The 25261-nt window shown below is 37.8% G+C and overlaps 1 protein-coding gene across 1 annotated transcript in view; it reads right to left on the reverse strand.

Moving 5' to 3' along the window:
- Nucleotides 1-6645: 6645 nt before the first annotated feature.
- chrna4b (cholinergic receptor, nicotinic, alpha 4b) overlaps nucleotides 6646-25261 on the reverse strand; it is a 29563-nt gene continuing 10947 nt past the window's right edge. The window contains exons 3-7 of the mRNA XM_026368759.1: nucleotides 11589-11740; nucleotides 10692-10736; nucleotides 10503-10612; nucleotides 7636-9070; nucleotides 6646-6877 (exon numbers count right to left, since the gene is read on the reverse strand). Of these exons, the coding sequence (XP_026224544.1) occupies nucleotides 6752-6877; nucleotides 7636-9070; nucleotides 10503-10612; nucleotides 10692-10736; nucleotides 11589-11740 (1868 nt within the window). The 3' untranslated portion in view covers nucleotides 6646-6751. The remainder of the gene's footprint in view (nucleotides 6878-7635; nucleotides 9071-10502; nucleotides 10613-10691; nucleotides 10737-11588; nucleotides 11741-25261) is intronic.

Raw genomic sequence — 25261 nt, forward strand, 5'->3', positions numbered from 1 at the left:
CCTGTTGTCAGTTACTTGCTACACTGAATTTTTAAGGCATTTTTTAGTGTTATTGCTCACCGCATTCTGGATTTGAGCCCATTTTATTTCGAATGGAACATATTTCTCCATATTTTATCATGTTTGAAGGACTGGACAGTTTTTTTTTGTGTAGAGGTGTTCGGATTCAAATTGTACAGTTGAAAATGTTAAAATTTAATTTGTAATTATTTTGTTTCAGTGTGTTTTTCTTGTTTGCTATTACACAACTAAACTCCAGTGTAAAGTAATGGTTCTCTATCACAGAATTTATAAGGTGGTTTCAATCATTCTGTCCAGAAGCTGCTCTAATGGTTAGTGCTGTATAAGTTGACTTAGATTTCTGACTGATAAAGGAGTTGAGACCTTTACAGACTATTGAGGTGAAGTCTCTCCATTCACCCGTGCCTCTTACTGCACATAGCATCTTTGAAGCCATGACCGTAACCTCTCTATTAAATAATGAATTTGGAGAGCAGCTTGTCTGCTCACAGACCTGTCCCACATTGTAGATGGTGGGTGGGTCAAGGATTGGCTGTATCTACCTTGCTGCCTTTCAGACCCTAAAGTAAAGGTTGAAGTCGTGATGGGAGGTAGCTGTAGATGAGGTCATCTTTTCTCTTTTTTTTTAAATGAGCAATTTCAAATGTAAATATAACCTAGTACGATAACGAAAATAAAAAGAAAACAGAACTGTAGTATTAGCTAGGTGCATTTATTTTTAATGACTGCTTTGACAGCTCTGAAGAATAAAGCCTGCCAAAATATGCTGAAACTCACCGTCAGCATGTCACATTATTATTGTGTTGTCCTCAAGGGGAAATAGATATAAAGCAGCTGAGAGAAACAGTGCACTTTGTAAGCCGTCCGTGAAGTCTCTGGACGGACTGTGGCGGAGCAGAGGGCAGCCGAACATGCTGAAGTGGCGAACCCTCCACTTGGTTCCCTGGAGGAAGCTCTTGCTCTGATCTGTTGAGTGGCAGCGCTTTCAGATTGCTGGTGACTGGAGGGATGACACTAAATTTGCTGATTGTCACAGAAAATAGCAAAATGCAGCATGTGTATGTATGTGTGTTCATTTGGGATACCCTCTGGGGTCTGTGCTTCACTCTTCAATCCACTTATGAGCCTCCGATTTCTGAGGGCATCTCTGCAGAGCCAGCAGCAGTTTTTTTTGTGTGTATGTGTTCAGGTATAGGTGTGTTGTCTGCATGACTGCGTATGCACTGCACACTCCTGCAGACATCTGTCTCATGTATGGATTCAGACTGGCCTATTAGGGGAGTTTTCACCACTAATCGGCACTTATCAGAGCCAGGATTATGTGATTAAGGAGGTGTGATGGGAGAATTGATTGGAAGGTCGCCTTGACAGATGTCTTACTTGGGAATTCGTGCTAAGCCGTTGAACTAGGGGCTGTTAGGCTACAGGGGTTGGCTTCTGGATGTGTAACATATGGTACAAATTGAAAGATTTATCTTTATTTTGGAAATATTACACTGATCCCTTTTCAAGGTCCTTTTATTAGCATTCCAGAGCTTTCAAATGCATCGCATATCAACAGAAAGGTCCATCAGCTGATGAAGACGATGACACCATGAAAGCTTAAGGTAAGTTCAAGATCACTGCCAAAGATAAATGACCTTAAACTTGTTTTTTGTGTATGTGTGCCATGATACATCTGGGAGGTCATAGTTGAGCACAGCACTTTAGAATAAACTCTAACCAAAGGTTCACAGTGACAGTGGAGTCAGAGTGGAATCGTAGCACATTACCAGTTAGATAATTTATATTTAGCTGAGAATTTTTTTTGCCAGATTTTTTTGCCAGTCATGATGAATTGCTTGGAGTGCTCCTCTTCATCCACTCAAATTGGAAAAGTGCTAGTGGAGTACTACTAAAGGCAACAGGTACCTGCCCTGGCTCACTGCAAAGCCCCAGAGCCAAGTTCCAAGGCCAGGCCCCAAACTCAGAAGAGCCTCCAGCATGAAGTGTCATTTCAGACCTCTAGCTCTGATTTTGCCTAACTCACAGCAGTTAGTGCATTAACAACATGTTTTTTCGTTTTCATGATCTTTCTGCCAGCGCCCTTCAGGCTAGTCTATACTATATGATTGCCATTCTTATAATACCATTGCATTTGTGCTCATCTCATCTCCTCCCCATCAGTACCTTAATCGCCATGATGTCTAGGGACACCCGCTGGCTCCACCACCACCACACCAGCAGCAGCATCGAATACTCTAGAGAGTCTGTTCCATCTCCAACTTTATGGGCCTGCACTACATGAAGATGCTTCATATTGAGGGAGATAATCAACGAACAGCTGCTCCCTCACTTATGAGCTTAGTTTATAACTATATAGTCTAAACACTGATCTCAACATTCAAGTTACTCCGGATATTAGAATTCTCACTCTTCCAGTAGGATTTACAGTATCTCTATAAATGAAAATGAACATTAGTTATTAACACGTTTGTTTTATTGCCTGTTTTCCTGCCAGTCACATGCATTTGGCCACTTTGCCCGCTGGCTCGTCTTGGATGTAGTTGCTATTCTAGAGAACAGCATCTGCCTGATCTAATGGAAGTTTCAAGTGGAAAACTACATGTGGCATGGGAGAAAGAAATGCTTGAAAGGCATAGCAAGCGCAACTAAACTGTGTGCACTGGGTTTAGCAAACAGTAATTGCTCAGTAACATCAGGCTATTTCAGTTTCTTATAACAGATAACACAACAGAACAATGTACCCATGCATTTGCATACAGCACATACAGAAGACATACTTTCCCTGAATTAATAAAGTGTATTTGTATCATGCCTACATACTCAACATAAATAAACATAAATGTAAGTCACTATTTATATTGCATGAATAAACCTGCTATTCAGTTTGCATACGCACTGTGTACATTGCACAGTGCTTATTGCACAGAGCAGCTACCAGCATTACACTGAGGTTCAACATGCATCTAACCCATGAATTTATTAGCCAAAAATAATAAATTAAAACAGCTCTCCTTATCGAAATTAATTATCAAAGCCCTGTCATATGCAAAGACAATCACTTAATTGAAATTAGCACTGAAGGTCAATCTTTTATCAAGGTAGATTTAATAACATGACATTTAGTTGTAATTAACTTGCATGGCATTTTGCATGGCTTTTTTGAGGCAGCCCATAGAGAGGACCTTTATGGACGTCATTTGTAATTTGTCTTTACGCACGTATTTAATACTGAAATTATGCATAAGGAATTCCCATTGAGAAGCAAGACTTATTTAATGAAAATGTGTTAGTTTCTGAAAGACTATTCAGGAAGGATAAATGGAAATAAATATCTGTACATAAATTAATCTGTGCATAAGGAATGCAGAATGGGAATAACTTCAGCTGATCCTTTCTGCAACTTATATGCTGAATTCAATGAATAAATACACAGTAGTGCAGGTATTTCATCATTTTTATAGTGCTGCGTTTCCATATTTTATCCTGTTTGTGATTTTAGTGATCAATGGTTGATCTCCTGCTGAACCAGTGGAAATACAATAGTTTAAAACCTTAGGTCAAAACTAAGGTCATCACTTTGGGCATTCAAGTGTAACATTTCATGTTTTTAAATCTATGTTCTATGTTGTATCTGTGTTTCTAATAATTTGTTTTTTCTTACGTGGGACAACAGGATGCAGGTAAATGGCAGCAGGATTAAACTGAATAAGGGTGGATAACAATTTAATACATTTTATTTCGGGTGATTACATTAACAATTAAGATGCACTGAGTCAATTGTATCTTTGTTGACAGATAGATAAAAGATATACTGATTAGGGAAATTTGTGATCTTGTGGCTGAACTGCAGTGGAGAAAATGTACTCCCCAAGTAACACGTTTCAGCAGACATTCATACCTTTTAGATTAAGGTTCCATTAATTCAATTATACAATTGTCACTGTATTCACTACTAGTCTATAACTTTGTCTATCTTGTGTACTTAATCAAGATTTAAACATAGAAATGCTTTATCATATTTAACATGCCAATTAGTCGGTAATTGTATAAAGTTATTTCATACCTTAAACATCCCTTTTCCATAGCTTTATTTTATGCACATAAAATTGATGAAAACTGATCAACAACAACCACAACCAAACTACACGAGAGTAAATCATCTAGAATAAAAATAATAATTAAAATAATAAAAGTCAGCTGAATACTATATGTACACATCAGACTAAAACAAAACTATGCCAAATTTTACAGGATTCACATTTCAATACAACAATATTAAAACAGGAAACGACTGAATGCCACAGTCGGCTGCTGAGTGGGTTTTTCAGTGTCAGTTATTCTATGTATTTACATTATTTATATCAAAGTGCTAGTAGTATCTACTGCATCTATTGTTCACCCACATGAAGATAATAAAAGTTGTAAAAAAAAAAAAAAAAAAAAAAAAAATCCAAAAAAACCTTTTCAATAATTCTACTCTACAGCTCTTAGGAAAACTGTCTCAACCAGGTTTAATTTTCTGAAACAACAATTAAGTGAAACAAGTTTTTAAACTTGACTATTCTGATACATTTTGTTAGCATAAACTGTTAATTTAAATTTTGCCCAATCTTTATCCGTGCTGAATACGTTTGTAAGATATTACAACCCCAACAATTTTTTTTACTTGATGAAAATGCAACAAGAGTTTACAGTGATGCTAGTGCTTCTGTGAGCCAAATGCCAACATCAGCATCCTAACATATGCATACAATTACAATGTTATCATGCTGATGTTTAGTAGCTATAGTGTTTAATATTCTTAGTTTAGCATGTTGTCGTGCTAATGCTTGCCATTGGGCACTTAACACAACGTAGAGGATAAGTTGATGTGTCTGTCATCAGTTCTGTAGGTATTTAGTCATAAAGTATCAGAGTATAAATTACTGCACAAATTAAACATTTTAATTTGTATAATATTTAGGTGAAGATGAATGTCTGTACCAAATTTCATGTCAATCTATTAAAAAGACCATATGTGAATCTCAGAGGATTACCAAAGTCTCTAAGAATCATCCTCGGGAGAACTATAAGGTTAAACTGCAAAAAATGTCATGGTAATCTATCCTGTAGTTATTGAGAGTCCTGTACTTACATATGCATCATACATACTATTTCACAGTACTGTAGATGCAGCTCATCATCCTCTGCCAAGCTGTTTCCATAGCTCACAGCACAATGAACCTTGATAGTTATACCACTTCTTTACAAAATTATTCTAAATTATATTCACTTTCAGCTGTTATTAGATTTTAAAAAAGCTTGTTGAGGAAAGGCACAAAAGTCAGACTAGTGTCTAAGAGAGAATAATGTGATGTTGGTAACACTGTTAACACTATTAACACTTAGGGATTCACTAAAAAAGTCTTAAAATCAATTTCGCATTAATTAATTCTGCTTGTGGTAATGGCTGACACATTTTTGTATGTATAATAAAAAGGTCATTGGTGTTCCACTAATGGTGTTGTTAGTTAACATTTCCCAAAAACATCTTTGCTTGCTGGCCTTGGTCTACTGTAGTGTGTATGTGTTCTTCTGTGCTTTACTGAAGAGGATAAACATTCATAAGTGGCTTTATCATCAGCTTTTCACATCTTCCACTTACTGCTACTGCAAGAGCCCTACAGTTATAAAACCTTTCAATTTCTCTTTCACTGTACTTTATGATACAGTGTGATTTTCACCTTTGATTTGAATTCTAATGCTAAAAAATGAAAATGTATGTTGTGGACAATCAAGCTTGACAAAGAATGTAAATCTGGACAATCAATGAACTCTACACCCATTCTACTAATTTATCAAGCAACAGAAAGATGTGAAGGATATGTTCTGCATTTACTAGGAGACTATGGTTGCAGGACAAGACTTTAAATCTTTCCCTGTTAACATCAAATTGCTATAGAAGCAACAAATACGACAGCTGAAAGAAACACATTACCAAAATCACAGAAGCGTATGTGTGTTTAACTGAGCAGTGCTCACTGCACCACAAGCGCTCCTTCCCAAAAATACCAACACTCAATTCTGATTAATCATTTTGCGCATTGATTATGTTATGAATATTTGTTGAAAGCCTTAACTGTCAACTGTCAGAACAATAATAATAATAATGACAGTGTTGAGTCCCTTGAGAAAAATGTTGGACAACTACCAGTACTACTACGGAAGTACAGACCTTGACATGTGGCCAGGAGGAACCAGGAGTCAAATCACTAACCCTGGCCTTAATAGACAACTGCTCCAACAACAGCTGCCCCATATTAAAAGTGCTATAATATAGATTGAAACCAAAATTTATATACTGTATAGTTCACAATGTCTTTGTCTCTCTGTGTTATTCGGACTTGTAAAATGGTCAATGTCTATTTATCACTTTTTTCTTAAGGGTGACAGCTTAAGCGATACAGCTCAATTTCAAAATGGAGTAGTGCAGAAGGATGTTTTCACTGTTGGCCTTCTGCTCTCATAAAGAATTTATACGCCAAATGGAATCAATGATAGATATTTCTGGAAGAATTGAATCTTGTTTCTCTGCGAGTAAGCCTTTAACAACCCAGGGTAAAAGCAAGGAGAGCAACCTGGAGTTCCTTTGGAACAAAAAAGATAAACAATAAACTTTTTTTACTAATATACTGTAAAACAGTTTGTGTCAGTGTTCTTGGACTTTTCTCTTGTTGATGAGATTCTAAATCATTCCAGCCAGCCAAGGAGGAAGAAAGAGTCCCACAGATCCCAGTATACACACCAGTACAAACATCCAGAGGAATATTCTGTCAATAACCATGGCCACATACTTCCAGTCTTCCTTCACCTAGCAGAGACGAGAAACAGAAGAGAGAGACATTTCACATTTTTCATCACACTAACTCTTTTTCTCACTAGCTGTCAGTTTTTCCACTTTATTTCTTTCAAATGGCTGATTTTTCCATTATGAGGCAGATGTCTCCTAAATGTCAGTCAGTCTTTGTCTCAAATATAAAAAATTCAATGTCAAATTGCTGAAGTCACTTCTCTCCCCAACCCCAAGCAGTATCATTAAATGCAACGGGCCTTTTCTGGCTAATGAAGGTGCACTGTAATACCGGCAATAGCTAATGTCAACTGCCATCACCAATTTTAGGATATTGATATTTTTAAAATATGCTGCATTTTTAAATAGCACTCAGCAGTTCACACAGCACTTAAAACCTTTTTGTTGTTGAGCCAAACCAAACTACACTTTTAGTGATTTGTGTTGTAAAGGTCAATTTGTCAATGTATTAGAGCAGCAGTATAACAAATGAATACGCAACATAAAGTAACGTAAATCCTAAAATGTCTAGAGGTTATCCCAAAGGTGTATAGAGTTCAGAAATAAAGTTTCCTCTGTGAATACAAGACAAAGCCTATTGTTCCAATAGACTGAAGATTTTGGATTTGATCATATGTTTATAGATTAGAAGAATTTTTTTAAATTAAATTATCAATAGATAGTGAATAGATATTTGAAATATTAATACTACATCAACATTTAAAAACTTACTAAGACTTCCTTGGTTACTTGAATAGAGATAATTTTGGTCAACTCACAGAAAAGTCTGCATCCTCTGCCCTGAGATGATCAGCGATGTACTGGACCCCTTCTATGGCTCGCTGCATAGCTGGCGAAATAGTGGGAATCATTAAGTTCTGCTGGGTACTTTCCTCTTTAGTGGACTCTGCTTTGAGAGTTTCTGCTAGGTCTGTGGGGGCTTGTTTCTTCACCCGCCCTGTGATCCCAATGACCTCAAGTTCTTCATCATGCAGACAGCAGTACTGGAAGCTGTGGGAGCGACATCGATACCCAGCTCTCTGAGCAAGCTCTTTCTGTTGATCACACATTTGCTCAACACTGAGGGAGCGGCCATTTGGAGCTAGTGTATTTGGTTCTTCCTTGGACAGGCTGCGAAGTGGGCCCAGTGGCAAAGTGGGGGGCAAGGACAACTGGGAAGTAGATGAGGCTGCAGAGTTGTGTCCATGTAGTGGTTGTTTCTCTGAGAGAACGGAGTACTGACCAGATGTGGGCCGACAAAAAATGTTGGGCTTCAGTGGATGATCTCCTTCTTTGCCTTCCTCAAGGGGGGAAGAAGGTGGAGAAGGTGAGCAGACAAGGATGCTTGGACTGTCAGACGGAGTCTTTGGGAGCACATTCTCTACCTGTCCCATTTGTCTCAGTCCCGTTTCCAGCCCCGTCCAAAAGGCCTGGGAGTTACCTGTTGCAGATATTATGGTCGGACGGTGCATCATCTCAATAAGCTTCTTACAGTGCTGCTTTGCTGTGCCTGGGGGACGCTTCATGAAGAGGACTCGAGGTACCCAGTCCAAGAATACTCTGCGCACCCAGTGGGGCATGCCATGGGTTTGTGGGGATCGGTGATGTACATTTAACACAAAGACAGTAATTATGATGGAAAGCGTGACAAAGACCATGGTAAACAGCAGATATTCGCCAATCAGTGGAATCACCAGTGATGTGGATGGTATGATCTCGGTGATCAGCAGAAGGAACACTGTTAGAGACAGCAACACCGAGATACACAAGGTAATCTTCTCTCCACACTGCGATGGCAAATAAAACACCAGCACAGTCAAACAGGAGATAAGCAGACAAGGGATGATGAGGTTAATGGTGTAGAACAACGGAAGCCTCCGGATGATGAAGTAGTACGTGATGTCTGCATAGATCTCGGTGCAGCACTCATACTTTTTGGTATTGTACTTGCCAACTGCATTGACAATAACCCACTCGCCACTTTCCCAATAGTCCATCTGGTCCACATCACTGGCCATGCTGATCAGATCAATCTTGGCGCGGTCGTAGGTCCATGAGCCAAACTTCATTTTACAGCTTTGCTGGTCAAAAGGGAAAAAGGTGACATCTATGCTGCATGAAGACTTATAAATGGCCGGTGGCATCCACTTTATCCGACCATCATAGAATAGATGTGCCTTTGTTAGGTGAGTTACTGCAAAGTCACCATCAGCGCTTGCAGATGAAGAACAGGACACAAAAGGGGGAGAAATGTGGAAAACATGTTTAGAAAACTGTGCAATACACCGTTACATCATCAAAAGTTGCATTTTAAGAGATGATGTCTGCTGACATCTTCAAGCAGTTCAGATTGAGGTCCACCATCGAGCTTCTTCTTAAGGCTTTTAACCAATAATTATTATCCTCAACATTTGAAAGCTTCAGAAAAAGCTAGTTTGACGTGAAGATTGATTCTAAGATTTTCTTTTGAAATCAAGAATAAATCTTTGCACTGCTATGACTTTACAGACGTATGCCGATGACACTCGCATTTTAATGTCTGTATCACCAAGTAAATAAAGGACTGATGTGGCAAAACCAAAGTGACTGAAAGGAAATATTGGAAGTCAGTGCTCTAATATGAAAACTAAGTAGGGAGAGTTGCCCCATGGTCTCCCTCGTGGTCTCTCTTTGCCTCTCCTCTAGTTAATCAAAATAATCTTTCTTGTCCATACTAAACCTTTTACATTGCTCCAGTCCTTCCATTGCACACCAGTTGAGTACCATCAATTACTTCCTGTATCAGTCACTGTACTAGATTATTCTGATCTGCCTGTATCTATTCTGATTAACATCTGCCCTCTGAAGTCCTTTGTAATCAAAAAATGTGAGTCTGCATTCTGATGCCTAATAAAGCTCAAACAACACAGCTCAGTTATTATTTATATCCAGTAGGTTCAAAGCGTTTCTAAAATACTCTCAGATTACAGATAATTCACAACTCTCCTGCTCAGGTTGTTAAAAAGTGTAAATCCTGTGAGTATACAGTATCACATTGCTGGCTTCCAGTCTGTCAAATAATTGTTTTTCAAAACCTGCTACTCATTCTATACACTTCATATATAATATCTTATGTAGAGGTCTTCTGCATGAATTATGACTGATAAAAAAAAACTGTCATGCCATGCCTTTTCTTAATTCCTACAAAAGGCCAGAAGCCATTAAGTTTTATTCAACAGACTGTTCCATGTGGTTTCTGAGTTTTTAAAGTAGCTGATTTCCCTTATTTACAGTGAAATAAATCAAGGACTACACAAGCCATGGGTCTACCTGAGAATACATTTTGTCTGAGGACATTTGAAACACATCCAATTACATTTAATCTTCTAATTCTAATATTGCTTTGTACAATGTACCAAGCTTTGTAACCACATCCATTAGGTTTGACCTTGTTCCCATTTATTTTAGCTAAATTACTTTATGACATTGGCACAGGACAGGATGTTTGGCACAACAGAATCTTTATGTTTTCCCTCCAGCCACACCATCTGTTGAAATTAGAATCAAAATCTGAACATTACTGGATGTATGATTATATTAGGATCCCACCAACCACTAAGTGTTACTGTGAGAAGAATTTCTTCAAATTATTGGTACAGATCCTCACTTGTTGTAGAGGACAATGTCGGGCCTCCAAATGATCTCTGAGGGAATACGGATGGAGGTGACATTTTCATATTCCTCTGGGTTCCAGCGCAGTTTGTAATCATTCCATTCCTGAAAGTAATGTAATGTACAGTAGTTAGCTTTATGTTGGAGTACATTTTTAGCATGTTATTTCCTTATAATTACATACTTGCTTGACCCAAACATTTGTAGTCATCATCTGGTTCTTCTCATCCTTATTTCATATAAACAGAAGAGAAAAAAATATTGTGACATCAAATGAAAATGATAAAGACAGATTAGTTGTGTAATATTGAAAAAAATAAATAAGATGCTTCCTGCAAAAAATAAAAAAAACACCCTCACTATACTGAATCAGTTGCTTTGCTGGGAAGCTGCTTTCCCCATCTCTTCCCCACCAACATCTAAGACACAGCAGTCAGTGAAACTGTAGGAGGGGACAACTTCACCTAGAGCCGACTCTCACTACCAGGCATGTGGAGCAAGCACTGTCACCTAATTGTGTGTCATAAACCTTCAGAATCATACCTGCAGCAATGCAGGCTGTGCATATTAAATCTTAAAGCTGCACCAGGCACCTTCACATGGCTCCTAGCGGGTATTATAAAATTATTTTTACCTCAGTTAACAGAAACTCTCCAACATCATTTGTGTAAAATGCACATGCTTAAAACACTTCAGGGTGTGTAATACAAAGGTACCGCTGTAACACTGTAATTGTGTTTAGACTAGCTGTCTTTGCATTGCTGTTGAATAATTAGTTTTGATTATTTACTGCCAGTGTTACAATATTTGACAACTGAATTTAATTTGGGAAAATAATTCAATTCAACCACAAATGCTGTTGTGGTTTCATTTCCGTTAATAAGTGATCTTTATCATTTTAATGCATCTCTTGCCTGGTGTAGCTTTGAGCTGGATCCTATTATAGTCAAAACAAAAAGACAGTAATATGTGTAATACATACAAAAAGATACAGTTTCTATTGAAACTGTTTCTTTTACACAGTGACACTGCAATAGTCCATGTTTGTTGGTTAACTTAACCTCTGTGAGGTTTTACTCACCACATCAATCAGCTGGGCAATGGAAAGTCCAAAATGGACCAGCACTGTGTCTGATGTGTTTTCCACAGGCCTTGAAAGCTTATTGTAATGTGCAAACAGGTCCTGAAGCAGCCTCTCTTCAGCATGAGCACGGGGTCCAACTTCGGAAGAAACTGTAAAATAAATAAGATATTAGGTATATATGGAAAAGTTTACCCTAAGGCATGACCTTTTGTAAGCCTTTTAAATAAAATATTGGAAATGATGTGTGTTCAGGCCAGTTGCTTTGTGTAGACTATGCAGTGACCTCCTATTTGTTCCTATGACCAGTTTCTTCTTGCATATTTATGTATGAAATATAAAACATGGCTTCAAATGCATTAAATTAATATTGAATATATGTTCTACCATCCACAATACATTCATCTATAATGGATTTATGTGATGAGACTAGGCCTTCATAAAGAATCCCTTGTAGATACAGAGTGGATTTTAAAAGGAGGGTGACCTCTATTATACAGGTGGTGTATGGTTGCACGAGAATGTATCAGTGAGATGAGACAAACAGGGAGGGGGTGGTCAGGAGATGAGAGAAGGAAAAAGAGGAAGGATGAATCTGAATCTGAGGACATCCGTTGTGTCTCCAAACAGACATGCTGATAGAGCGAATTGTCTGGATGTCTCATCCCTCTCTCACCCCCTCTGAGTCTTGGTGTCTCTCTGCCACAGCTGCTCTGATGGAGCAACTCAATCTCTCCCCTTTTAAAAACGACTCACATAACACTGAAGATCACCTGACGAGACCCGAGAACAATTAAAGGCACTGGGAATGTCCCAAGGTCCGAATAGCACAAAGTCCTTTGTGTTTCTGTCCTTTTTCATATTTAATTGGAAATTTTTCTATTCTGGACACTGTGCATCTGTGCAGGTTATTCACTGGCACAACATCACAGGTTGTGATTTTTTCCCCCCCCATCACCCTCACTAATATTTCATAATATTTAAATTGCTCATTGGTTACTGAACTACCTTTCTTTTGTGAAGGACCTGGCGAGCGTTTCTCTTACCTCATTAGGACATGAGTTAAATGACTGCAAAGTGAGACAATCATTTTAATTAGCTTTTAATACATTATATTGTTAATTATTATTTCAATATTGTTTCAAAATATCAATGTTTCTCTCTTAGGCAAATATGGAGTGTATTATTGTATAACTTGTAATCCTATAATAAGGACACAGATGTTAACATGCTGCTGGCCTTCCTCTCAGTTCTTCCTACCCACTCAATCACAGCTGATGGGCTGTCCTTCAGTTGCCTGAAAACTGGCATCTACAATTTTTAGAGGCTTAGGATCAATACGTTATTAAATAGGCACAGTTTCATTTTTTCTCCCCACATTCTCTCATCCTGTCTCATCCCTCCACCTGAATGTGTGTGACATTTCGAGACACCCAACAACCTTGGAATGACTTTTTTTTCCAGTGAGCAAAACTGATAAAAGATACCTTTGTTTGAGCACATCCACTCAGACCAAAATCTGTTGTATGCAGTGGATTTTAAATAGAGAGACAGGTTTAGATTCTAAAGTAGCCTGGCAACTAACAGGTTTAGATGGGTCATCTCTGACAATGTGTGCCTCAGAGCAGCAAAGTGTACACGAGTTTGCTTCTGTATGTGCTTTACATTGCACTGAATGCCAGTGTAACATCACACAGCCATGACTGTTTTTCTGCCAATGTGAAATGGCAAAAACAAAAGAAACACTTCTTATATTGAAACTTTTCAACTAAAATAATTAAACAACTCCCACACGGATCCCTCCCTACTTCCCGTCTTCTGTGAGAATACCCACATCCTCTTTTAAATGCAGTTGTCAACCAGTATGCTCAAACAATAAAAATCAAACGATGAATACAGTTACAGATCATACAGAAAAGACAAATCTAATATAAAACATATGGCAAATTTATTTTTCACAAAACCCAAGCTAAACAGGTTCATCAGTTAACTGTGTCAGAGCTACTGGACTGTCTTCTCTTGTTTGATCAATGCACTCTCAATCTTTATTCAACTGAATGCTGCTCCTCAACTAAGGAGGCAAATCAGGCCACTAAGCAGCAAAGGCACTTATCACATGAAACAGCAGAAAAACGGTACAAAAGTTTGTGTCCTGAAGGTTGTTTTTGTCAGTGATTTTATTACTCATCTTGCCAGATTAGCCTTCAGTAAAAAACTCTTGTCTTTCTAATGACTAATGACCTTAGAGCTTCATTGGGGACTGAACAAAAATAATTGAGGTGGTAAGGAGGGTGAATCTTATTTTATTTCATACTAAAAACCACAAAAGTCAGTGGAGGGCACTCTGTTTAGTATTGTATTTGCACCCTCTCTCCTTTTTTGGCAGAAGTAATGGAAATACACGAGTAAATCCATCAACACTGCTGATGAACATGAGCCTATATTTTCCCCAAAGAATAAATAAAAAAAACAATTTGAGGTGTTAAAAGTTTAAATAGCCTGCACTGCTCTGCCAAAAAAGCAAAAATTAAAAATGCATTTCCATCCTCCTTTTCTGACCTTCACTTTGTCCCTTAAGCTATAAAAGAAAATGAACAATGAAGAGACTGTTATTGATAGGAAGTGGAATTATTTACCTAGCAGAGGAAAAGTGATGACAAGAAAGCTCAAACATGTGAACATATCCATAGCGCCTCCGGTAATATCCAACTCTTTGTGTCAACTCCTTTGTGCCGGACTTCAGTCCAGGTTGTCAGTCATCCCCAGACCTGATAAAACCTTGAAATTTTGAGTGTTGCGTGTTGAGCAGGTTCAGGTTAAACAGCCCCATGGAGAGTTCGTGTCAGTCCATGTCAGCCCTCGACCTGGTGCTCCTGCTGGTTCCATCTGTCCATTTGTTCATTTCTCCTGCTCCGTCTGAGTGTCAGTATGACGGGTCTCAGACCCGTAGTCTACTTTTCCAGATCCAACAGTTAAAAGTCCCTCCTCGCTCCACTGGAATCCTTCATCAAGTGTGGCTTATCCCTCTCTTCTCCACCCTCCCCGTCTATATTGCTCCCTCCCTCGCCTCTCATCTCTCCGCCTCCTCACCTCACCTCATCTTCCTCCCCCCTCTCACATACACACTCTCATTCTAACACCTCATTTCTCTCTTTCCCTCCCACTTATTTTCTTTTCCAGTTTTCTGTCTCTAGTTTACTTTTTGCCATGAAAAAACAGTGAACTTTTTTTGTCAGACTGTGTGTGTGTGGGGGAAAGAGAATGTATCTGTTCATATTGTCTTCCTGGTATATACAGTATAAACATGAGCAGTGCTGTCTGTTGATGAGCGTGTGCTTTTGCAGACCGGTGTTTTGTATGCGAGCCATGTTACAATCAGCTGTGTGCAGCCTGTGTATGGATGCTTGTCAAAGTCCAGTCTGATAGAAGTGCCAATGAGTCATAAGACCTCTGGATACTCTTCAATCTCAGCTCTGTCCTGTTTCCCTGGAGCGTATCATGTCCAAATCCCCTCCCTTTATCTTACCCTGGTCTTTTCCCTTGTCTAACACCACTGAGAATCATCTGTCGTTAATGTTTTCTCCATGTAATGTCTTACACACAGAGAGATTCCTTCTCCTCTGCAACCTCGCTGTGCTTCACTGCCAGTCTCCTCTACAGATTTTATACGTCAGCAGAGCTCAGTGCCAAGGCTGGTCATCTATTCAGACAGTTGCATTTGCTTGAGGTGTGTTTACTGTTGCACAGATTTTTTTTTTTTTTTTTTACTTTTCACCAGAAATGCCAGCAAGTCATGTTTTGATGACAGACAGAACAAGAATAACTAGAGACACTTAAAATCCTTGACTTAAAGAAGTCATGTATACTTGAGATTTGCTACAGAAGAAGCCAGCTTTTGACTTTCTGACAGTTCTTTCTGACTGAGTTATACGAGAGTGCAACAAAAGAAGTCCAGGCAGAGATATATTTTACTGCTACAAAAGACTTTGTCAAATATGGTTCTTTTCAATAAACTATGAGCCCACAGAGAAAAGCCTCTGCAGTGCACACATTGATTTTTCTTTCCTAATCAAAGAAAAGACTCTCTTGATCCAGTGATGACTAACAGTGATTTGGCAGATGATGAGATTCCTCTCACCAGTGTGCTGCCATAAGCGCAGATGTACTGTATGTTCTTACCATCAAAGATTTGATACCCGATTATTTAGTTGGACTGCTGACAGGAGTCCAGCAGGAATTTATAAGTGGGACAACACAGCAGCAGGGGGGGCACTAGACAAGGATTTCTTTCCTTTCTACAAAGGCCATGGTGCATAAATAGGCTTGTAGCTTGGTGGGTGATACATACACATTAATTTATCTCACATCCATATATATACATAAAAGCTAAGGCTGCTTCAAGTGATGAGGTGGACCATCTGTGTTCTTGCTTTTCTATTGGTAAAGAAGTACAAGCAGTGTTCAACTCTTGCAGCAGTCTCCTTAATAATTCAACTTGTCTATAAGGAAAGGATTTGATGATACCCAAACACACACTTTGACCTTTGCTTCAGATAGTAAGTAGTACAGTGTGTTGGCATTTGGGATTTCTTCGAATTCATCTAGCTAGCCTGTAGAGAAGCTATTATGTCTTTCCATTCTGGTCCATAGTTTTCCTCAAAAACCAACTAAAGGATTTTTAGTCTCAATGAGCACTGGATAAACTGTCATCGTGCTAATATAGCACTGCATACAGTATATGCATGGTGTCTTTTCCTCCCCACTCCTACAGCAGATCAGAGTTTTCACTTAGTTATTAAAACATCTTCCATCTACTAGATGGTTACAAAACATTGTACAGACAGAAATGAATCCCACACGATGTATCCTATTCCTCTTGCACCACCACAAGGTTGACATTTGTGGGTTTAAATGAAACATTTGACAAATGGATTTTCTCACATAATTAGTTCTCCATCCCCTTCAGAATCTGTAATAACTTTACTGATCCCTTAGCTTGCAGCATCACCATCAGTTCATCTTCATTGGTACAATACTGTATAAAACCCAAGTATGTTGGGACTTCCTATAAAATACAATAAAAACTAAAAAGTGTGGTTTGCCAGTTTGCGTGAAACCTTAATCTGACAAAACATCCAAAAGATATTTTTAGCGTTTTCACTGAACACTTTAAATCTTTTTTGTTAACTTAACAATCACCTGTTTCTTTACCTGAAGAACTTAAAGCTCAACTCCCACTGAACAGCATTTTTGGGATAATACTATAAGTTTCCACCAATCTGAGGAGGCATACATTACTGTCTGTAAAAGCTGTTTAAATTCCACACATTTAATAAAGCAACCCCTTGCATTGTTTTTGGTTTTGTTGTGATGTGAACATAATTTTGTGGCTATACCATAGTTGTAGAGTTTAGAGACTTTTGTCTTAACCTTTAATCTGACTCAATTCACTGATAACTGAAGATACAAATACATTTGAAACTCTTCTTTGGCTAAAGCACCAACAACTGAAAACTCCACTTGGGTTTTAGCCTTAGGGCTTCAAATAAGCTGATACCTAGCCAAATCTAAATGACTAATGGCGATAGTATCCTCCGGCTTGTCATTCTCTCTTGTGCTCTTGGGGAGAATGTGTCAGAGAACTGTGAGGGATGATAAAAAAAAAATCAAATATGTACCCACAAGAAATATTCTGCTTCAGACTATAGTGCAGATGCCAGGTTAGTCCGTGCATGTTATTTTATATACTGAAATTGAAAAAATATACACTGGTATAACTGAACCAGGGTCTGCTTGGCCATTTTGGATCCTTTACTGGCAGATGCAAAATTACTATTCAGTCAAGTTTATCATTATTTATAACTACAATTAATATAACCTTATAAAAAACTGAAGAGTCTTTCAGTTTAACAAAGTACATAAAAAGGACTTTTTTTCTCACTTCCTCAAACTTCAGATTTTGGTTTTCACACATATACACAAATATACAGAGAGGATGGAGAAGAGATGGATAAGGAGGAAGGATTCCAGTGGAGCGAGGAGGGACTTTTAACTGTTGGATCTGGAAAAGTAGACTACGGGTCTAAAGCCCGTCATACTGACACTCCGAGTACGGAGCAGGAGCAATGAACAAATGGACAGATGGAACCAGGAGGAGAACCAGGTCGAGGGCGGACACGGACTGACATGAACTCTCCATGGGACTGTTTAACCTGAACCTCCTGAACACGCAACACTCAAAATATAGACAAAGATTTTTAATGAAGTTAAGGTCTGGACACTGTGGTGGCCAATCCATGTGTGAAATTTATGCGTCATGCTTCCTGAACCACTCTTTTACAATTTGAGCCTGATGAATCCTGGCATTGTCATCTTGAAATGTGCTTGTGCCATCAGAGGCAAGAAGAAAAATTGCACTGATAGAAAAACCTGGTGATTCAGTATATTTAGGTAGTTAGCTGACCTCATTGTGTTGCTAGCTAAAAATTAATCACTGTGATAATTAATCAATGGAAAGTTGCGCTCTTATTTGCTTAGTGAAATATAATAACCTTTTTGGCCAGGCAGTATAAATATCTTTCTTTTCTTTTTTTTTACCTTCACATGCAGTGCAGGCTTACTTTAACTGAGACTCGTAGCCTATATTTAAAATTAAAATTCATCCATTTGTGTTTACTGGATGTAAAGTAATTTAATGGGAGAATGTTTTGACAAGGACTTGCTGCTCTAACTTGAAGAGCCCCACACTAAAAAAAAGTAATTACAACAAAGACAAGACACTTAAAGGCAGAAAGACAAGGCAACCATCCCCAACAGAAGAGAGTCCTTTAAATGCGGGGATAGCTCATTTTAGACCATCTGTCTTCGAAGACATTCAATGTTGTAGTGCAGCATTTTCCACAAGTGACAGACACAGCTGTGTCCAGAGTAAGAGGAGGAATAAAAAGAGAGATTTAAAGAGTGTAGTTCAAACTCCATCTCCGTTCTCACCTTTACACAGCTGGCCAACAATGACATGGAGTGGGTGTAAATGTTGAATTATTTCCTTACCTAATCCATTGTCAATTACTATTATACGTTTTCAATTTTAAGCCTGGTGATCCAGTATTTACCAAGGCAATGTTGGTTCCTACATCCTTACTTACACTACACCTGCACCATGCTGCTCTGTGGTGATTAACTGATTTAAGATAGATGTCCCACGTTAACAGAGTGTGAGCTATAGATTCAATGATAGTCACATAACTGTAGTCACGAGGGGATTGAATCACGTGTGTATAGTAGCATTGTTCATGAGCTTTCCAAACCCAGTGAAGCATCTGCAGAATTGATCACACCAACAAATGTATTCCCACAGAAGGCAGTCTCCATGAGGGGAGCTCCCTGGAACAGCCCCAGGATCTGAGATCACCGGGTCAGTTTGCACTCAACAGTGCATGTTTTGCCTTGGTGAATCACACAGCTGTCTTTGTTACACTCTAAGATGCATTCCCCTTCAAACCAACAAGCCCACACAGAAACAGGGATTCATCCCATACATGCATAATTACCTAGGCTACTATGTCTGCCAAGATCATCTGTCAATCATTTCAACTGCTTCTCTAAGAAAGAGGCAAAACAACATCAGCACTTTCCAAAGCTTATGTTATATGGCTTAAATAATAATAGCGTTGTTGCCTTTACCTTTTACTATGACATTGTCTTTTAGTATTGAGTCAGACTGGATAGAACTAGCCCCCTGAAGCAGTGGATAGATGTCAAAGCAATCCTGAATGATGTGGGCAGAGGCAGATATTGACATAGCTGGATGCCAACAATGAATACACCTGTAACAGCCTCAGGGGCAAGCTTAGATGGCCAGTGATCAGGTACAAAACATGGGGCACCTGCAGCATCTGTGGGGTGAACACCATCTGCTAGGCACATACATACAACCTTAACAAAATATCACCAAATACACCATCTGTTGATTTCTTTGGAAAGGTTACATGAGCTACCTCGAAAGGACAGGGATGTTTTTCCATCAAAGCAAACCGAAAGCAATTTAGTGTCGTTCTTTCACACTGACTCATACCAGATGATCATATTGATGCTGACTGAGATCAGTAATTTTTTTAAATATTGAGTGAAAATCAATAGGCACAAACACCATTAAACCAAATGATGGTATGTCCAGGAAAAAACAGTCATGCCTTCATTTACTGTTGCTTATTAATGATCTCACAGACCCAATAGAACTACATTTTAATGATGAGAATGGTAGTAAACGTAATGACACCTTCATGTACAGCAGAAGCACTATGGAACATTACTAGTGTATCATTCATTTTTCAATTTAAAACGAAAAATCAAAATACAAAAAAAAAAAAAACACTTGTTTTTTCAATTTTCGCTTTCAAAACCAAAATGAGAAATTTTTCATTTTTTAATTGAAAAACAAATCATACACTGATTATTACAACTATAAATCAATGTTATTTTGTACACTTAAAGACAAATGAATAACCTTGAGGCAGAGTATATCTCGACTGTGCCTCTTGTGCGACTCACTTCTTTTAAAAATACTAAGTATGCTATACAATTACAACACAAGAAAACTATCATGCATTGGCAGGGGTCAAGGCTAAAGAGAGATCCGTAACTTTATTTAGCTATGCCCTTCAAATTTGGAAAAATGTGTAGCTTCTATACCAGTTTCATTTTGCAGGCAGCCAGGTCTGCATGTTTTATTTTTCCAATATCTGAGGTCAATACAAATAATATAATTGTTAAGTGTAGTGGACCGTTTCTATAAATATGTCTCCTACCACATCATGTTTTGATGTAAATGTTTTGTTTTCTGTTGATTTTGCATGGTGCCACCATTGTTTCCGTAGAGTCACGTTTGGTATCCATTACATGAATATTGCAGACATGGTCATACTGTTATAAAGGAGTAATCTGACTCATTTTAAATTATCTTACCTGTGTATAAGCAAGTCCGCGTGATAAACCTGAGGGTGATAAAGACTAAGCTAAACCTTAGACAGCAATATATATCCTGGCTCTGACTAAAAGTAAACAGTCACCCTACCTGTATCTCTAAAATATCACAAATTGACATTTTGTTTAATCCATACAAAACCAAGTGCAGCGGTTGAGTTAAAAATATTACTATTTGAATTTATTTATTTGCACGATTTAAGAACAAAAGCAATTGCAACAAATAAAAGAAGGAAATTACTGTACAAAACAGGATGAAAGGCAGTGAAAGGCAAGTGATGGACTTATTGATTAGTTCTGCCTTGAAGTAAATGCAAGTGCAGTTAAAAAAAAAAAAAGAAAAAAAATGGACCTCTGATTGTCAAATGTTTTGGGAGGATGGAGACTGGCTGCCTGATAATGAATCTGAACAAATGTAAGTAAGATTTCAGAAATAAATCTTCATTTTGCACTTAAGGTAAGTTATTCTCAAATAGACTTTCACAATATGTTGTTTTGCTACTATAAATCGTGGAATGTATTTACTTTAAACCATCCTACGTAAGCTACTAAAACATAACTACTTTTCTCTTTTTCTTTTTGAAAGTTGAAGTATGGCAACCAATATTGTGTGATCTACACTACCAGTCAAAAGTTTAGACATGCCTTTAGTGGTTTTTACCAGTGAACATTAATACTGAAGGCACTGAAATTATTATTACACTGGAATTATGTAGTCAACAAAGACAAAAAATAAATAATGCAGAATGTTTTACATTTTCAATTCTCCTAGTAGCCACTTTGTGCTTTGATGACAGCTATGCACACTCTTGGCATTCTCTCATGAGGTGGTCACCTGGAATGGTTTTCAATTCACAGATGTCTCTTTCAAGATTTGGCAATAGAGTACTCTGGCAAGAAAACACAAAAATTATCTGTAGGTTTTATTCAAATGTTTATAAATTGATCACCAAAAAACAAAAATGAACAATTCATTTTTAGCACATTATGTTCAAATCAAATGTGCATTGTAAACTTTACTTAAATAAAAAAAAAAAAAGACAAGTCCAAGACAATGAACCCCAAACCCTTGGTTAAATGCCCATCCAAGGGGTTTAGTTATTGGTATTATACATCTCTATTAAATTGACTGCGCATACAGCAGCAACACTAACAATTAAACTGCAATTAAAAACATATCTACAATAAAAGAAACCTAATCAATGCAGCTCATCTACTTCAATCTTATGCAATAGTGGGGCCTTCTAAAACCAATGGAAAATCATCAGGTTAATCATTGAAAAAACTGTTGCATTGCATTGTAATTAAAACTAGGCTTTCAATGCGTTTGTTGAGATTACACAATATTCACATTGGACTTGATTAACTCAACAGCCACATGAGGTTTAAGCTAATGCAGTAAAAACCTTTGAACAGTGAGTGCAGCAAAATTCAATTACAATTTAATTATTATACTCAAAAGATACAAGCTTTACAATACTATGCTGCTACTGCTGACTCAGATTTTTCCACACAAGGGCATATAAGTACTATTAATTTCAGGTGAACTGCACACAGAGGAGGACTATATAAAAGACAAGGTAAACCTCATGAGACAGTCTGAAAAGAGTCAGAAGATGAGCTAATTCGGTAACACCAATGATCTCATCTATTTTGCAATTAGCTTAATTATAACATTCATTTCCTCATGTCATGCCCTTCCCACTTTCCCATCTCTCACTTTTTGTCTCTGAGGTTTCAGGTATTGGCATAGCCCTGGAGGGGGAATAATCTGTCAAAAATCCAATACTGCATTATATGGCGTATGTTTGCATCACAGTGAGTATGTGAACACTTGGGGCACAGCATAATTACAAATGGGAAATAAGAGGCAGTCATAAGTGCGCCACTATCCCAAAGGCTCATTCGCCTTGGTAGACGACTACCCACTATACAGCTGTCTTTAACTCACTGACTGAGGCTGGAGGATGGGTATATATTCCCATGTAAGTCAGGTACCACTGTCTCTACTTTTCATCTGACTTTATACCCGTTTGCAGTGTGTTGCAATGTTTACATCTTACCCACGTGCCATCTAGCAAAACTTCTAACAACAGGAGGCCCAAGCACAATTATACTCATCTCTTCATCAAAACAGACTCCAAGCGAAGTATCAACTAGAAACAGACAACTGTAGAAACGCTGAATCATAGGTCACTAAACTTTTAACCCCATCACTTGACATTATAGCTTATTGCAAATATAAACTGCAGACAATGTTGAGAGAATCGGGTCCAGACATTGTGGGAACTTTTGCTCTCGCACATTTAGTCAGGCATGTTCTCACATGGGGACAAACTCACTTGATTTCAGCAGAGGGTGGGGGCACCTGTGTTCAGCATATGAGCAAGCATGGTATGACACACTGGAGATCACATTCCAACATTATCTAGACTTTGTACTAGAGGCACACAGAATAAAGTCCAGCGAATCTCTGTTGTTTAACTTCTCATCTGCAGCTCACACAGCTAATTCCTAGATATGTTCAGGGTTCCAGTGCATATCTGAAAGCTGCTTCTGTCACTACAATAATACTCTACAAAGGCACTGTAACCTTTCAGCTAAAGGTTAAATGCTTAGTAGTGTGTTAAGTAGATTGACACAGGACAAAAGGGGAAAAGAGCAAAAATGTGGTTACAGTTTTTAGTTTTTTCTGGTTCTCAGAAGGCCATCTGAAAGTAGTTATACAGCTTTTAAATATGTCCACAATCTCTAATTTCAAGTGAATCCTCAATGTCATCTAATTTGATGTCGTCGTCCTCCTGCAAACTTCATGTAATGATTTCAAGAGCCTAATAAACTTCTATCCCACCTACATCAAAAACAAATATAATGTAGCTTAATATGTAGGTGTGCTGTTAAAATAAATTATGTATTCCATTTATTATATCATTGCAAAATTGGGAAAAAAGATTGCAATTTAGATTGTGATTAAAAATATTTATGAAATTTCAACAAGAACACTCACCCCTCACAACTTCTAATTATATTCTTTCTGTACATTCACATGTTTCTGCAACCTTATAAATCATGATTGGTGCTGCACCTACTTCCTTTTCAAAACTATAGACATATACTCATAAAACCAGTGCCACAGCAATAACCACATTATCCATTCTTTTCACATAAATGGTCTGTGGGGCAATGGAAAAAAGAAAAAAAATACAGTTTTATGTAAGTGCAGCTTTTATTTATAATTTGTAGGTTTCCTCTATAAATGTGAAAAGCATAAGCTGGAACAAAAAACTGTCATTTACGAGTGCAAGTCCCATTCATGAAAAAAGAAACAAAACAAAACACACACACACACACACACACAAAGAGAGATATACTAATATGCATATCTCCCTGCAGTGCCACTTTGATTCAAAGAGGAATCCAATTGAGGTGATTAGAAAACCAACAGTAGGAGGGAGAGAAAAACTGTGGATTCTACTGGCATACAGTACATGTTTTGATATGGAGATTTTTCATGTTTCTCTCATATTTCCTTATTGTTTTATAATGTAATAAAACCTAACATAAGGCAGGAACACTGCCATCAACTTCGCATGACTTCCATAAGTAAATAAGCAATGATAAATACCTGCACCATGCATCATTTCAGTGATATGTCTGCAGAATGTGATATCTGGAGGATGTATTTAGAGGACAGTGTTGCATTTGGGGGAGTATGGTGTGAATCCCTTTGTGTGTCAGCAGCATATAAGCTGAAAAAGCTGAGGAGATCCCTCAAGGGAATAGTGCAAGGGCACAAATTCACTTTTTTTTCTGAGGGGAAATCAAATCCCCACCCCCACATTTCATGGTATTTGGCATACACACCCACCCTACAGTAGAAAGATTTCTACCGTAAGCAGTTTTGGAAATTTAGGTGGCTCATGCTTGCCTAATGCCAGTGGCCCCCAATCATGTTGTTGCTGGAAATAAAAAAGACCACTGCTAAATAATCAGTTTTCCACATTTTATCAGTGCATGTATTGGTGAAATGAACAACTTTAAGAATTTTAACTTTATTTTAACTTCATTTTTTGAAAACTGCTGACAATATTTCTTCTCAATTCCAAATAAAACTATTGTTATTTAGAGCATACATTTACAAAATTCAAAGAAAACAAAATTAAAAGAAATATATTCACTTGTAAACAAAGTGGTAATAATATTTTCATTTAAGCAATCAGTATTTGACGGAATAACCCTGATTTACAAAAATAAAGCTTTCATGCATTGCAGCATGTTCTCCACAAGTTGTTCCACATTGCTGTCGGGTAACTGTATAACACTCCTAAAAAACAAAAACAAAACAAGAGTTTTGGTGATCACGTAATCAGTACTTCATGAAGCAGAATAGATGTGCTGGTGTAGGACTTCAACAGACACTTGAATGGAATGAATGTCATTCTCATATAGATGCTATTTTATGAATACATTGCAGTGGTCTTAATTTTTTCCAGAGCTGTATGTCTTTAGGGTACAAGAGAGTACAGTGGGCCTGTACAATAAGTCTGAGTATGATGGAAGTCCTCCTATTATCAAGCAGAAAGGTAACAAGCTATACTGGAAAAAAAATAGATTATAGTGTACTGTAAAACTTTAGTTTGACACCACCTAAATAATGACTTTAAGTACCCTTTTATGTTCATATGATTAGA

The sequence above is a fragment of the Anabas testudineus genome, chromosome 7, assembly GCF_900324465.2.
Source record: "Anabas testudineus chromosome 7, fAnaTes1.2, whole genome shotgun sequence".
In the NCBI taxonomy this organism is placed as follows: Eukaryota; Metazoa; Chordata; class Actinopteri; order Anabantiformes; family Anabantidae; genus Anabas; species Anabas testudineus.